The sequence below is a fragment of the Agelaius tricolor genome, unplaced genomic scaffold (genome assembly GCF_023055355.1).
Source record: "Agelaius tricolor isolate 1412-34295 unplaced genomic scaffold, bAgeTri1.0.p SCAF_3, whole genome shotgun sequence".
In the NCBI taxonomy this organism is placed as follows: Eukaryota; Metazoa; Chordata; class Aves; order Passeriformes; family Icteridae; genus Agelaius; species Agelaius tricolor.
Genome location: NW_027269263.1, coordinates 24,921,993 through 24,938,309, shown reverse-complemented (window position 1 = coordinate 24,938,309; position 16,317 = coordinate 24,921,993). Strand labels below are relative to the sequence as shown.

General features: G+C 34.9%; 1 protein-coding gene across 1 annotated transcript in view; it reads left to right on the top strand.

The window, feature by feature from the left end:
- The window catches only part of CFAP54 (cilia and flagella associated protein 54), a 104,013-nt gene that overhangs the window by 54,534 nt on the left and 33,162 nt on the right, over positions 1 to 16,317 (top strand). Inside the window, exons 36-49 of the mRNA XM_071423241.1 lie at positions 552 to 700; positions 1,378 to 1,605; positions 1,839 to 2,062; positions 2,165 to 2,300; positions 3,875 to 3,989; positions 4,529 to 4,687; positions 5,225 to 5,422; positions 6,290 to 6,377; positions 6,810 to 7,016; positions 8,559 to 8,625; positions 10,448 to 10,630; positions 13,096 to 13,182; positions 14,174 to 14,296; positions 15,191 to 15,244. Of these exons, the coding sequence (XP_071279342.1) occupies positions 552 to 700; positions 1,378 to 1,605; positions 1,839 to 2,062; positions 2,165 to 2,300; positions 3,875 to 3,989; positions 4,529 to 4,687; positions 5,225 to 5,422; positions 6,290 to 6,377; positions 6,810 to 7,016; positions 8,559 to 8,625; positions 10,448 to 10,630; positions 13,096 to 13,182; positions 14,174 to 14,296; positions 15,191 to 15,244 (2,018 nt within the window). The remainder of the gene's footprint in view (positions 1 to 551; positions 701 to 1,377; positions 1,606 to 1,838; positions 2,063 to 2,164; positions 2,301 to 3,874; positions 3,990 to 4,528; positions 4,688 to 5,224; positions 5,423 to 6,289; positions 6,378 to 6,809; positions 7,017 to 8,558; positions 8,626 to 10,447; positions 10,631 to 13,095; positions 13,183 to 14,173; positions 14,297 to 15,190; positions 15,245 to 16,317) is intronic.

The following is a 16,317-nucleotide window of genomic DNA, read 5'->3' as shown; positions in this document are numbered from 1 at the left end:
ATGTGAAATGTGTAGTTTGCCATAGAGTTCAAGTATTATATAGGAATTAGCTTCTGCCTGAACCCTATAGTTCAGATATTACCATATTCCATTACCATGAACCTTTACCTTTTCCCTTGGGGGATATTTGATAGTGAATTAAATAATGAAGGAATTCTACACATACCACAGAATTTATCAGAAATCCTCCTTTCTTCCTAGCATCTACTTTAAGAGGTTCTGTTTAAGAAAGATTCTTGCAAGCTTGCCAAGAGATTTCTTGTCATGGTGATTTCTTCCTAGAACTTAAATGAGGATTGTGTTTTGACTTTGAGGATGAAAGCTATTTGGTACCCATTAGTATTTTGCTCAAACTCGTTTTCATCCCAATTCCTAAGAAAAAGCATCATGTATTTTAAATATCATAACCTTACAGACATGATAACCTTAACATTGGCATTTCCCAACATTTAAGTATTTATCTGCCACAGGAAAATCCTAGCTGATTGTTTTTTTCTTTTTTTTTTTGAGAACTTCAACTCAATTTTAACAAGGGAGCTTTTTGTTTTCAGCCACAGGTAAATCTCCTAAAACCAGAAATAAACAGAGTCGAACTCCTCGAAGTCGAACAGCAAAGACCGACAAACAGGATCAGGTTCCATCAACTGCCCTTTTACTGAAGCATTTTACAAGCATCTTCTTGCATTTGAAAAGAGCAGTGGTAAGATATGGTTGGTTTCTTATTAAACTATATATTACTAAGTAGTATTAATTACTAAGTATTAGTAATTAATTCATTAAGCATGTCTTGCAATACTTACTGCTTTTTACATGAAATGACCACCGGAAATTAAAAGTAAATTCACTGTTTAAAAGTAATGTTTTCTCATCTTCTGAAAAATGTCCAAGTACAATGTATGAAATGTCAGCCATATCACCTATCATAATATATATTGTATCAGACATTCAGTAATTTATGTAATTGTTCTCTTTTTCATTCCACCTTTGTAACTTTCCTTCTCATGTTTGTTAATTTTTTCTGAAAATACTTGCAGATTTAACTTTCTCTTTACAGGTCTTAGTGAATCTCACACTAGAAACAGGAGAACCAGTGGTTGAAGGGAAATGCAGACTAACTACTCTTCCCATAAAACCTTCTAAACCCAAGTAAAAGCACACCTATAGGTGGTGTGAATTAATTTTTATTTCTTATACTTACACCAAAACCTACAATTAAATTCACTTATAGTCCTTCTATGAAAAGGTAAAAATTAAGGTTTAGTAATGCCTAGACTGTAATTCTGAAAGATTATTTATGCCTAAGTTTTGCAATAAAAGAAAGAAGCTTTTAATTTCTGCCTTTCCAAGCTATAGTTATATTTTGAATGGTATACACAGGTTCTTGCTCACCGTGGTGGCCACTGGACATTGCTTCAAAATGCTTGTCGAGATCTTTGGAGCTATACTCAAGAATTTCAAGTGATTGCTAACCAGTCACATTCCCATATGGGTGCATTTCCCATCACCTGGGATCTTCTTTGCAACACCATCTGGTTGCCATTTTATTTTGCATCAGACATGATCATTGATATGATAATTGACCTACAAGCAAGCAGTTCTCTTAAGGTAAAAATTATTCTTGACAATAATCAAGACAACTCTTGATAATCAAGACAACTCTTGATTATCACATTTTCACTGGAGAGAGTTTTCTCTTTCTTGCATTATATTCTGGTATCTTCAAGTTATTCTCTGTAACAAGTTTTTTAGACGATTGCAGTAGTTTCTGATCTCTGTCATTGATTTGTCCTAAAAGCACATTTGAAAATAACAGGTATAATAATGTTTCTTGACTGTAGATTGTGGATCCCGAAGGAGAGTTTTGCATTCCCAGTTGTTTAGGAGGTATTGCGGATGAGAATGGTGGTTCTAATCTTCACCCCCAGCCTCCCATAGATGATGTGAATGTGGTTGACCTGAGATGGATATGCAATCTGGTTCTTAAAACAATAGAATTGTTATATCATATGAAGAAGTGGGAAGCACTGGTGCACATAGCTGTACAATTTAACATATTTACACAGTAAGTTATACCAGCTCTAAAAAAAAACCTAAAAAAGTTAATATTATATAGTTTATTATACCATTATATTGCCTAATTACTACACTTTGGTTTTTTTTCCAGTGAGAGGTTCACAGAACAAGTGAGTCCACTCCTGGTGTATGCTCAGAGGCAGCTGCTGGAGAGAATACAGCAGTTCAGTGGCTCAGACAGTCATGAATCTCATTTCACAAAATATCTGTCTGATGGTGCACAAAAGGTGAAACACAGATTTCTTTTTGGGGCACTGATTCTTAATGTGAGCTAAATGTGGAGAAGCACTTTCACTGATTAGCTTAATATGCTCTCTGATATGTTCCCAAATAGTCAATTATAACAAATTAGTGAACATAATTGATTGAAGTGCATGAAAAGGCTTGTATGACATGATTCCAAGAACAGCAGGTGACCCAGAGGACATTTTTTCCATCCACAACATACCCATTCCATATTATAAGCCTAAATCTAATTTCATGTTATTTCTTGATGCCACTCTTTTAACCTTAAAATATTTATTTGGATATTGCTTTGCTTCTGCTTTGGAACACTGCTCCAAAAGTTAATAAAATTGAGTTAAACCAAACACAGACAATGCCGATTAAAAAACTTGATTGCCACCAAAAAAACAACCCTAAGCAGCTCAGCAAGTTCCTCTCATTAAAAGCTGTGGCTCTATCTATTTGCTTAACAGTGCCAGAAGGAAATTTTTCATTGAATTAGCTATTAGAAATTAGTTTCTCACTTTTTTTTTAAATGTAAGGTTTATTCCTAAGAAGTTTTGCTGAAGTCAGTTTCACTGTGGATATTTTTAGGATATTTCTATCACTAAAGTAAAGAGAGGACTTGAAGGAGAGGAGGGGGAAGTGGGATTTGGAGTACCAAAGAGGTTTGTTCTGCACGTGGACATGGGGTTCAGGAGCCATGGCCTTACCACAGCACAGCGGTGCCCAGGGTGTGCAGGGACTCTGAAGTCACCTGTGGCTCACAAGGGCAGCTCAGGAGCTCTGTGTTCTCTGTTTCCTGCTGGCTCTCTCTGGCCCAGCCATTCAAACATGGTTCTTTGTCTGTAGAAGGGCACCACAGCATAGTGGTACCCTCATAGTGCTGGTAACTGAGCTGTGGAAAAGTAATCATAGTTTAAAAAGACAGTTTACAGATTAAAGACTAGTGTTAGGTAATAGTAGTAAGGATTTCAGGTAAGAAATTTGGAGTTTATGGTTACATTTCATAAATAAATGCCATTCAGAGAATTGTAGAACTATTTCTGTTGGTCCTTCTGCTTCTAAAGTGGTATAACTACCTTAGCAAGGTAAAAAGTCTTTTGTGGATTAGTCCTTTATAGAAGTCTGGAAGTTTGCTTCTCTGCCAGTTAGGCTGCTGTGGTTACTTGCTTAGAGCTATTTTGTACCTCTGTATTTAGCATTCCATTGTGTTTCCCAGGCAACATGTCCTTTAGGCATGCTTAGTGACAGGTTCTGTGCAAGCATGCATTCATCTGGAAAAAAAAAAGGTGGAATATTTGCAGAACATCAAGGAGTTGCTAATGATTATGGCAAATACCAAGTAAGAGACAAGTTTAGTGCAGTAACTTTGAAACACTTATATGCAATATTTAGGTGTGAATGTTTCACCTCTTACTGACAAAAGTACTAGTTATGGGCCACTGGTGTCTTTCTTAATTAGTCCTCTTTTATTTTGTCATGTGACTGAGTATATAGATACTTAACTGTAAGAACTAAATGTCAATTTTTCTTAATATTATTCAGTTCTTATGAAACAAATCCTGCTTTTTAGATGAGATGCAGAAACTACATAGGGTACAAATTACAGCTGCCTGTTGCTCGTTCTTCCAGTGAAGGGGTTTTTCCTGGATGCTTTTTCAAACCTCCAACGAATAATGATTCTACAGGTCAGAGTACAATTCAGTATTGTGTGTTCTCTTTTCTCCCAGAGTTTTGTCTTTGTTTCATACTGAATTGTTTTTATAAATTCTGTTTCTGTTCCTTATCATACTCTTCCACTTCTCCTACAATTTGTCTTTTATTATAAACTGAGCTTTGTCTTCAAATTAGTGTTCTTGATATTTTGGATGTATTGTAATGTTGTCAAGATCTTTCAGAATATATTCAGACTCTGTCTGAAAGCAGAGAAAAGCAGGTGCCAGATAACCTACAGCCTGTGAGGCAGCATGGGGGTCTTGGTCCAGCTTTGTTTTGTTATTTTTGGATATCCAGCAATGTACCCCTAAGTTACTGTGAATAGCACTGTTACTGACAGAATAAATGTTCCTGGTGGTTAATAATTTGCTTTAATTCATAAAGCAACAGGAAGAAAAGGGGAATATTTTAATATGCTTTAGTTTTGATGTTATGAAAATGTTCAAATATGTTTTAGAGGCTGATTATTTATTTACATATTACGATTTTTTTCTCCATAATTATTAATTAGCTTTAGATCACAATCAAGCAAAAGCCCTAGTTTGTGTGCCTCTTGATGTGAATGATACACTGAAATGTTTTAAAGAAACTCTAGAAAAATCTAAATATCAAAGCAGAGCACTGAGACACAGCAGGAAACTACTTTCATTATTTCTTGCACACACACAAGGTGAGTGCTTCATTGAAGTGTTTTGCCCTTAATAAAGTGTATATGCAGTTAAAATAGCAAAGAGTGAAAGGAACAGATTTTTCTAAATTCAAGTTTAGTTACTGACAATTAGAAAAAAAAAGAATATGAAGTTAAATTTGAAGCTCTATAAGCACAAGCTATAACCCTTATTTCCTATGATTTGTCTAATAGTTGGATGATACTTTTTTTTTTCCATGCAGCTGTTTCACCTGTCTGTCTGCAGCCATATTTCTGTCAGAGGACTGGTAGATCTTCCCAGGTTTATTTTCATTAACAGAGCGCATACCCTTTGGTTACACTGACCAATGAATTATGTCCAATGAGTTTAATTAGGAGACACACAGAATTAGAGCATAGAAAACTAAATGGAAATAGGGTACACAGGAATTTTATATTAGTTTGATTAGCATGTTTTGGAAATATTTGGGGTGCTAGAAATATAGCAAACTGCTCATATAAACAACTGATTTTATCATATAAACAAATTGATCATATAAATCACTTTTTCCTATCTAGAAAATGCTGGAAGAGCAATCAGCAGTCCTATCTCTTCAAGCAGGAAGCTGAAATTTAGCATGGTAGATGAAGTGATATTTCTACCGACACCGTGTGACCTTTCTCAAGAAAAATATAATTTCTCCAGTATGGTTGAGGGCAGACCAATACCAAAGTCGCACCTTTCAGTAATTATATCTTCCTATGAACAAACCATAGGTAATTTTTTTCATAAATTTCTGCTTGCAGATCAAAAGTAACAACATTCTGCCTATCTATGTTTATGTATGTTTATTCCAGTGGTACTTTTCCTCTGTCAGACAGCTGTAACTGTCCGAAGGCTGGTTTCTAGGAAAGTACAACCTTCTTCCTCTCAATTGAGGAAATCTGCATTAGATCCTAAACAAGCCACTGGTTGGTTCATAATTGTTATGGTTATCTCATTTTATGAAAAAGCATTACTTCAGTGGTGTTATGCTGATTAATCCCCAATTCAGAATTTGATGTAATGTTTAGCAGATTCATTTTAATTCCATGACAGTTTTTTTTTCCCTAGGAAACAGACTTTAGATTCTGTGTATTTGGATATGTGACTTAGTTACTTGGTTTCCATCTTACATTCTGGTATGGCTTTACTCATACAGTCACAGCTCCTGATTTTGCTGTATAGATAAACAGGTCAAGTGCAGTAGCTCTAAGTGGTTTTATTTGCAGCATAGGTTCCAAAAATATGTCTGTGAGAGTGTTTCTGTGCTGTATGCAGGCAGAGTTGTTTAGCAGGGCCAATGACCTTCTTTCCAGTTTATCTTGTGAACAGGAAGAAATTTAAGAGGCCTGACAAAACAAAAATACAAAAGATTAAGTAAACAGGTCCATATATCTTATTTGTGCTTTCAAAGTTAGTTGTAATAAGAAATAGTACATTTGAAGGTAAAATGTACAAGACCAATAAATTAAAAAAAAAAATTCATGCATTGAATTACATGTGAATTCATGTCTACTCATGCCAAATTTGTGCAAGGTTCAGTAACCTTTTTAATGATATGATAATTTTTTTTTTTTTAATTGATGAAAAATAAATTACAGGGATCCTTGAAATGAGTAGCCAGAGAGACCTCAAGGTACAGGCTCTACATGAACTTGGAAATCTTCACTTTTATGCTGGAAATAAAAGGTACATAGTTACTGGATTATAAAAGAGCACAGTTTCATTTTTTTTTAATTGTCAGTCCTATACCTCTTAACTGTCTCGTAAGTTCTTGTGCTGTCCATTAGTTCTTTCATCTAACTTACTATTAGCTGTATTTTGAGAGGGCTTTTTCCTATACATTGTTTATTTTTCTTAGCTACCTAATTGCCGTTGAGCAAATTAATGATACATTTTTATTTTAAAGAAGTAATGTCTATGGCTTGATAATTTAATTTGAGTCCAAATAAGTCCCTTGACCAGGAATGGTATCTCTTTTTTTTGTGTTATAGAAAATGTACTTCAATTTTTGACCCAATCAGAATTAGTTAAATCTCAGGCAATAAAGAAAAAATGAAGCAGATCTTATCTTCCACTTGGGAAAATGTCAGCAATATGATGGTGTTTTTGATGTTACAGAGCTGCTTTTAAATACTGGTGTCAATCCCTTGATGAAACACTCAACATTGCTGATGCTCTTAACACCTGGCAAGAGTTAAGTTTTCTGAAAGATGCTACAGACTGCTTTGCAGTTGGAAGATCAACTGATATGAGTGAGAAATTTCTTTCTCAGGCTGGAGCTTGGGGATGTTTACATGCAGCAGTCCTAGTGGCTAAGATAGCTCAGTAAGTATCATACCCATATATGTATTTCTATCCTATTTTAAACAAATTGCTCATCCAAGATATGAGGCAACTTCAAATTAATTAAAAACCAATAATGAGTCGATATAAAAAGGACTCATCAAAAGCAGAGTAGTTCTTCCTTTTAGGGAGAAATTTGCTTCTTTGAAGAATATTGGTTTTTCCCTTTTCTAGAGTGCTCATCTTTGATCATAAATGCAGCTGTATGTTATATGGAGAGATCATTAAAAGAAAACAAAATGATAAAAAGTCATAAGTGCAAGGATTTTACAGTCCTATGATATTTTGATTGAAAATCAATATTTTCCAAGTTACATTAATATTTAAGACATGCAGTATCTTGAGGTCAGACTTACTGCCTAAAGTACTAGCTTTCTGGTGAATTAGAAGTAAATGAAATTTTATTTACTGTATAAAAATCTACCATCAGTAAATATTTCCATCCAGAATTCCTTCACTGCTGGTAAAACACTGTGTATGTAATTCTGAGCTGTTCCTCAATGTATTGTACAAAATATAAATCTAGAAGTACCCAAGGCAGCATTAAATGACCTTAGAAATGCTATAAACCATGAAAGGGCTGAGTTTCATCTTTGAGTAAATTGCCTTACCTGTGAAGCAGGTTGTATTAATAGCACTGTAAAATATAAGCCAAGGTAGCTTTGCAAGTAGTAGCATGGGTATTTCAGAATGAAGTGGCATTGCCACACTTAGAATCAGCACCCAAAAGGCAAAGGAGTGAATTTAACTTGATTACAAAGGACATCTCTTTTAATTCAGAGCTGTGGCTCAGTCTCGGGTCCAGTTAGGTGAGACCAAGTGCCCAGCTGCCTTTACAGGTGTTTGTGGCACCTGTCTGCTGCACTGGATACTATCCCTGTGCTGCTAATATGTCCATTCCAAATGCTGGCAGGATTTGGAGGGAGCTGTCCTCCTGGCTTCTCCCTCAGGTGTTTCTTTTGTGTTTAGATCTGACTTGGGCTGTTAAACATCTTTCTCTTGAGTTGTTCTTTCTACAACAACTTAGTCATAGGCTGTAAAATGCAGATGAAAGGATTCTAATATTGAAGTAAAGATTTCTAGGATTGCTACCAGGATGGTTTAAGGCTCTGGTGAGGTACTGTGTGGGAATCATTACATTTAGCTAGACACCTGCCATGTTAAACTCCATGTGTTAGTTATCTTAGGCTTCCTTTTTGGAAAGAAATACACTTTAAAGTGTGAGTTGCCTAATCTGCTTTATGTTTTTAGTTTTGTATGAGATGGAGTTTGCACTTAGATTGCCTGTGTTTCTCCTGTAAGTTTGAAGATAGTCTAGACAAAGGGAGTTGTCTAGATCATCTTTGGTCAAAAGCTTCTTTGCATGGTGTGGCTGAGCACCTATTTAAAAACAGGCAGTTGTTTTCAGTAGAAAAACATCTAAATTGTGTTAGTATTATTATCACATTAGACTAAAAACCCAAGGATTTTAATAATTTATATTGATGGGTACATTAATATTTCTTATTATTTGTTGTGGTTTAGGTATATAACAACATCAAAGATAAGATTAAGAACAAAATACTGCTATTTTTCTGCAATACTTTTTAAGGTAAGAATGCAATTTCAGTTCATATTTATGAAGTTAACAAATTGCTTCTAAAATGACCCTCTGTTAAAATAATTCTTTTCTTGTTTTGGTTGTAAAGGAAAAATGGAGATCACAGGTAGTTGACAATTTATGCATATTAGATACAATGTTTTTATTCTTTGATTTTTAACATTATTTCTATATTATAGCCTAAAAATTATCACTTCAATAGGAGGCTAGAGTGTCTCAGAGAAAAAATACTGAAAAGGGAAGATGACTAAAACATTTGATAGTCAAATATATTTTTCTTCTCTTGAAGTATTCTGCTCAGGAAGAGCTGGATGGCATCAACAACAGCAGAGTGCTGTCTTTTATATCTGTAGAGTCTTCACAGATTGTCTTAAATTTTCAACCAAGAGCACAGACTCTTTAGAAAAAAGCAATTTTTGAATATTTTTTAGCACTGAAAAATATTAGTTTGTAATACTAAAATCTGAACTCTATAATAACTTCGCTGTAAAACCAGAGGATATTAAAAATGATCCTGTTTCACTCACAAAGAATATAAGATCATTAAAATTAAGTTTGCAGACTTTCAGAAAAAGGACCCATAGAGAAAAAAAACAATGTTTCAGTTTGCTTTTAAATGGAAGTTAAGATGTCAGTTTCAAAAGTAGCACAGGAAAAAGAACTGCAAGTATTCTGACAGTTATACTCTACTGGGATTGATGATTACTCATCCCAGTGCAGCTTCAGGGGCTTATCTGGTTTCTTCCAAAACCAAGCAATGTCACTGTCTGATATCTTGTGTCATGATTGTGACTGTGAGACCTGTCCTAGGCCACATTGGAAAACTTATTAAGTTCACCAAAGGGAGAACAAGTTGAAGAAACAAAGGTAAAGGAAAATTTTTACTTGCTTCTAGCTCTGTAATTGCTGAACAATTACAAAGCAGAACAATGGCGGGTCCTCCTTTCGACAGAAATGGTAGCAAGCATTTGTTCCAGTTGTATAACAGTAGAAATAATTGTGACTTGACTGAAGTGGGTCTGATATTAATTGGGATAGAAGCAGCTTGCAGGGTGATTGTCTTGAAAAATATAATCAATTTCTGTCACGGCACTGCAAGAAGTTCAAGCTGTAATTTTTTCCTTGAATTGGAAAGCTTTTATAACCTTGTTTAAATTTCACCTCTGGTATAGGCTTTAGGCTTGTTAATATCTCCGATCTGAGTGTAAATGCAAATTTCTCTAGGATATAATTGTTAATTATGCCAAGATAAACACAATTGGGAAGGAATATCCAACATCAGATACAATGTTAGCATTCTTCCCTTTTTAAGAGAGAACATTTAAATTATTTCCTTGAATTTCATATTAGTTTTTGGTTATATGATTTAAGCTGTGCTAGCTGACCTAGTTAAAGGTGGAGCTAGAGTGAAACAAACATTGAACTGGCTTTATAGTCAGCAACTCTCCCAGAAATTATTAAATTTCATATTAGCTTTAAGTTAAATGATTCAAGCTGCACTAGGTGATAAGCTGCACTGTCTGACCTAGTTAAAGGTAGAACTAGCTTTAAACTGGCCCTAAAGTCAGCAGCTCTCCCATAAACAATGGCAGGCACACTGTCCTTAGACTCTTTACAGATAGTTTATTTCTCCATCAACTTCACACATAAAACATTTTCTCTAGGAATGTATTCAATATTGTGGCTGGAATCAGCTGAATAATTAAGGCATTGATGGAGTTGTGTTTATGAAGTCATTTATGAGTTGAAGTTTATGGTGTCTCACTAATACCTGTACACCTTTTCACAAATAATTCATTGTTATTACTTTCAGACCCTGTTTAGAGCTTCTCTTCCCCATCCAACATCTGACTGTGACTTTGCACAATATGAAACAAATATTCTTATTCCTGGTATTGACCTTTTCTCTGATCGCTACAGAGCCGATATCTCTACTGTAGTTGCAAGTCTGAATTTCATTATATTTGAACTACATTCTGTGAAACAAAATTTAATAGTAAGTATTGTTTTTATGATCTGGAAATGATTTTTAAGACACCTAGTCCTACTTTCTTGTGTGGGTGTATTTATGAGATAACCTCATTAGCAAAATACCCCTATGGCTAGTTTCTGTGGCACTTAAACAAGGTACAGCTTGCTGCATACAGGTTTTAGAAAACACAGGAAAATTTTTTATTCTGGAAGATGACAACACATGGTTTGTTTAGCTTAGTCATTTTAGAGGAAATTTTCTGTTATATGCCACTTAAAATACACTCTACAGAAAAATACTTTAAATGCAGTATGTCCAGAATGCTTTCAGTACTTCAACTTCCAATAGATAAAAGTCCCTTTTGCCTTTCTCCTTTCCATGTTCTCTTATTCCTCTGTATTTTTATTCTTTTCATAACTTCCCTCCTATGCTGATCATATTCCTATTTCCTCCATTTAATGTCTGACCATTTCCACTTTAATCCAGCTTCCTTCAAAGATGCAGTGCTGTACATTAGGATAAATAGATTGAATTGATTACTACTACTGAAAAAGGTGCAAAACTCTCTCTTTTCTAATTTGGTCCTGTATGCACCAACAGAATTTCCTGTCAGGTGATTGTTTTATGCCTCTGTAAATGAAACATGACAGAAAACTCTCCATCTGAAAAAGTAGATAGATTTTTCCTGCTTTGATGAGTTGAATCCACTTATGACAAGGTCCTGCAAGTGGCAGAGCCAGTGCCAGGAAGGGAAAAGATTGCAGGGCTGGCAGCAAGGAGGAACAAAGGTTAGGAGGTAGGGATGGAAGAGGAGTTAGGAGGAGGCAGAAAGATATTACACTTTTTTTTGTCAGCAAGTCATTTTTTGGATTGATTTCTTTTGGAACTTCAGGCTAACTGCCATTGTTGCTTTTTCCCATTCTGCATTACTGGAGTTCACTTTGTTATTTAGTTTTGCGTAACTGTCCTGGCTGTGGGAGATCCAGTAAAATCTGGGAGCAGACAATTACCTGGAGACAGAGGCTCTTAACTTGACTGCTTGCTTCACATGGCTATGCACATCTTTGATTCTTTCTGCACTTTTTCCAGCAGAATATAGATCCAGTTCATGGATCATGCTCAAAGCAATTGCAGTTTTAGCTGAATGAGAGCTTCATTTCCCCTGAATGCTTATTGTGTGGGAATGTTTTGGATGGTGGGTGCTAAGTTGATTTGTCACTTAAATCAAAATACATCAAGATTCAAGTTTTATTAAAAATAAAACTTCAAAGACTAATTTTGTTGAACTACTTCAAATATCAATAGGAAACTGTATGGGTACAATTAAAACATTTGCCTCAAGCGTTTGTAATCCAAATTCAGAAGTATTGAGCTACATTATGAAAACTTTAAGTGAATTTGACAAAAATCCAACAATGTTGTTAGCATTTTCTAAGCTTGGGGACATTTTAAAGTGAAGAAAAATGTAAAAGCTGAACAGTAATTAAATTTTGGAAGTTCTTTCATTTTCAATAAACACATAAATCTGTTAGGACAGAATCTGCTTTTTGTGAAATATTGTATACCAATAGATCATAGAACCATAGAATGTTTAGGTTTGGAAGGGACATTTAAAGATCTTATAGTTTCAACCTCCCATGCTGAGGGCAGGGATGCCTCCCACTGGACCAGGTTGCTCAACACCTCATCCAGCCTGGCCTTGAGCACTTGCATGGTTGGGGCATCCACAAGTTCACAGGCAACCTGCTCCAGTGTCTCACCACCCTCACAGTAAAGAACTACCTCCTAATATCTAACCTAAATTTCCCTTCTTTCACTTTGTACCCATTACTCTTTGTCATATTACTATAGTTCCTGATGAAGAGTCCCTCTCCAGCTTCCCTGTAGGCCCCCTTCAGATACTGGAAGGATATACAGGGTCTCTATACTTTAATAGAGCTCAGTTTTAAAATGTTTTTTGTTAGTTGTCGCTACAAAAAAAAAAAAAGAAAATGAATGTAAATAAATTTGTCAATAAGTCTCATCACCATCCACTTTATTTTACAGCTGGCATAATTTCACTTAGTTGCAGGACTTAATTGTTTTTATTTTAAAAAAGCTTGCAGAATTCTATTCTTCTGTTAGTTGTGTTGAAAAAAATATGGCATCAAAATGCAGACAGTTTTGGAAATCCCTTGTATCAACCTATTTCTGGTAGGTTTACTCAGTAATGATGTAGTGAAATACCCACCTTGAACAGAGAGAATAATTTGGACAAACTTCACTTCGTACATTTGTGAATCACATACAAGGGGTTAGCTTTAGTGACCTGAAGAACTTTTTAACACATTAATCTTTCAGAAAGCATGAGAGAAGTATTGGTGGTGTGTGATGGTCAAAGCAGTAATCTTATATTATCTATATACTTTTGATATGTAATTGCAATGTGTATTTCCATGGTTGTACCCTATATGATGTTTATGGCTGCATGACCTACTATTTTGCTCCAGATTTTACCTCTGTTCACATTATACCAATACATTGTATCTGAGATTTGTAAGGACCCAGCTAAATGTATTGAAGGAAGAATCCTCAAGGTAATCAAATAAAGTTTCTCAAAACCTATTGTATTTCAAGTAAACTTTTCGATTCTTTGTTTAATGTAGTCAATTTAATATTCATATATTTCTACTATGAAAAGTAATGCTTTAAAGTTCAGCTGTTGCTTAGTGTTTCTTAGCACAGCAGATGGTATGGGTACTGTCTAAATGCAATTATTATTTATATTCTCAATTTTAGTAGCATGTAGAGCTATTTAAAAAGTTTTACTGTTAATTTCCTACGTAGGCTGTTGAGTGCTTCCATAAATTCTTTCTACTCTCTTTTTAATGAAGAGGAGCTTTTCTTTCTTTGATCCAGACTTCTCACTTGTTATTTTTTATCTTGTTCCACTTTTCTTTGAAATGTTTTTTTAAGTGCAAAACATGAATGACTGTTTTTTTCCCCAAATGTTTACTTCTGGATGTGTTCTTACTATCATGGTAGAACAAGGTTCCATGAAATCTAGGAACAGATTTTTGTCTTTCCACTAATGTTTACCTTTTGTTGTTGTTGTTGTTTAAATAATTTGGGAGTTCTGTTGTTTTTTTTTTTAAACATCTAATTATCAAGAGTTTTTAAGAGTATTAAGAGTCAAAGTGACATTGTTTTTAGATATTTTCAGGAAATGTTGATATGGGCTAGGTAGAGTAGCTGAGTACTACAAGACTAAGATGAGTAAAAACTGTGAAACAGATTTTTTAAGGGGCTGAGCTTGGACAGGCAGTCAAAACTCTTACCAGATGAAGCAAGTTCTTTCCCTTATTCAGGACAAAGTTTTTAAAGAATTTGCTTTTAAAGGTGAAAGACACATCTTTGAAATTATTCACTATAATATGTAAAAGATTTCTTTCCATTGAAGATCATTCTCCATCAATGTACTATTCTGGTTGCCAAATCTATTTGAAAATTACCTTTAAACACATTTTATTTTGAGAAAAAAGAATAATGAATAACATTCAAATCAGAGGCTTTGTCATTTTTTCATAGATTAAAGTACTTACAGATATAGGATTTTTTACGGAGGCCTTTCATGAGCTGTCTTTGCTTATTTCGGGAGAGAGAATTCCATGGAAAATACCAGCAGGATACAGATGTACTGAACAAGTGCAGGTAAACACCAGAAAAGTATGACATTGAGCTGTAACAATCTATTTTTCTTCATGAAACTGCACATACTCCATATCTGCAAGTTGTTACATGTTCCTAAGGAAATCCTAATTTTCTTTGAATAGATGAATCAAATAGTAGGCTTTGAATGACATTAAAATCTCTCACTAAACAGCAGGAACAAAAATCAATTTTGAAATGTGTTTTATACACTGAGTACTGAGATATTACTGAGTACTGCAGATATTGCTGTCGAAAAAACAGTGTGTGATTTCATATGCAGGCATGGAAAGTATGGATAAAGCTGACATGGGCTATTGTGCCCTGGGGAGGGTGAGGGCAGCCTCAGGAGATGCTGGGCCATAATGGCTATTGCTGCCCACAGAGCCTTGAACTCACATCCCCCCAGGTCAATTTGATTTTCCCTTTATCTGGTCACTAATGTGCTCCAAGGGTTGGAAGCTGTTAACAGTTGACCTGGACTCTTGTCTTGCTGTGAGCATACCTGTGCAGGCAGATCAGGTTGTTGGGTAAGCCTCCTCCATAACCAGTCTTTCTTGCCAAAATAAGCTAATGATTTAATCCTGGATGAATGTAATCAAGGTCTTCCTTATCTGAGTGATGCTTTTGGGTAGGTGATGTGACAAAAGACTTCTGGACAGAGCACCAGGTGAAATTCAGCATGAACAGTAGGAAATTTTTTTTCACCAAAAAGGTTGTCAAGCATTGGACAAACTTCATGTTTGTTTCCTTTACCCTGAGTTACAGACAGTGAAGCCGAGCAAATTGAGTTAAATTAGCTGATTTGAAGGGAAATTTCCCTCTTCCCACCTTTATTAACTCATTGGTTTTATACTCATATTGTAACACATTACTTTTGCTTTTTCCATCTTGCAGGCCTCACAGAAATTTGATACCTCAAAACCTCTCATGACTGATACAAATTTGCAGGTAAAAAAAACCTGAAAGAGGTAAATGTTTTATGCTATACAAAAATATTTACTTCTCTGTCTTAAGAGAAAATATCCTTGTTATTATTAAAAAATCCTGTAAATAGAAGACATATTCTTCTCAATAGATTACTATTTCCTAAATTTTCAATTTTATGACTGACCTCTCAAGGGAAGGGCAGCTACCATTTTCACCATTTTTCACATGGGAGATCTAGTGTGTACAAATCTGTGGCTTTTCTGTCCAAAACACAGTAATGAAAGTATTCAGGCGTTGTTGTGGTATGGTCAGGTGCTTATCCTGCTAAACATTGAGAGTGTCAGGCTTTTAATGTTATAATTTCTCTCAATCAGAGTTGTCTTGATAGACTTAACTCAGATGGGGGTTGAAGTCCATTTCTAGGGGAAGAAAAAAATTAAAATGGTGACTCTATAAACCAGTGTCTAAACAGTCATTTTCTGATTTTATTTAAAATCACCGACTTATCCCTAACTTCTTTTGTGTTTTTCAGTTTTATAATTTCCTTTTATTAACCTTCTTATGGATCCATTGAGCTGGTAGGGGTAAATGTTAGCAGAATGTGAAAAAGTTGTACCATTAAAGCAAATTGGTAAATTACAATCCCTATCTTGTCCCCTCCACTTTTCTCTCTTGTTTACAGTAAGCTTGTGTGTCTCCTACAACAGTTGCTATTACAGAATGGAAATGAGAAGTGTATCTTGACAGCTTTTGATCTCACTAGTTTCTGATTTATTTTGAAGTTGTGCATTATCTTTTGATTTGAACACTTCACAGTATATGTGGTGCTGTTACTGGACTCACGATCTTGCAAATCTGTGTAGACTTTCAACTTCTAAATTTATTAATCTAAAGTGAGACTATTAAACTCATGATAAAACAAGAATGCTAAAATGAATAACAAAAAGAGTCTATGAAATATGCTAGAATGATGTGATACAATAATTTTTTTCCTTTTTTAACAGCGGACATTGAGTTGAGATTTTTGCACTACAGATTCACCTACAATGCAGAAAACTGGAACTTGCAGTGATAATAGCTATAACTTCATAGAT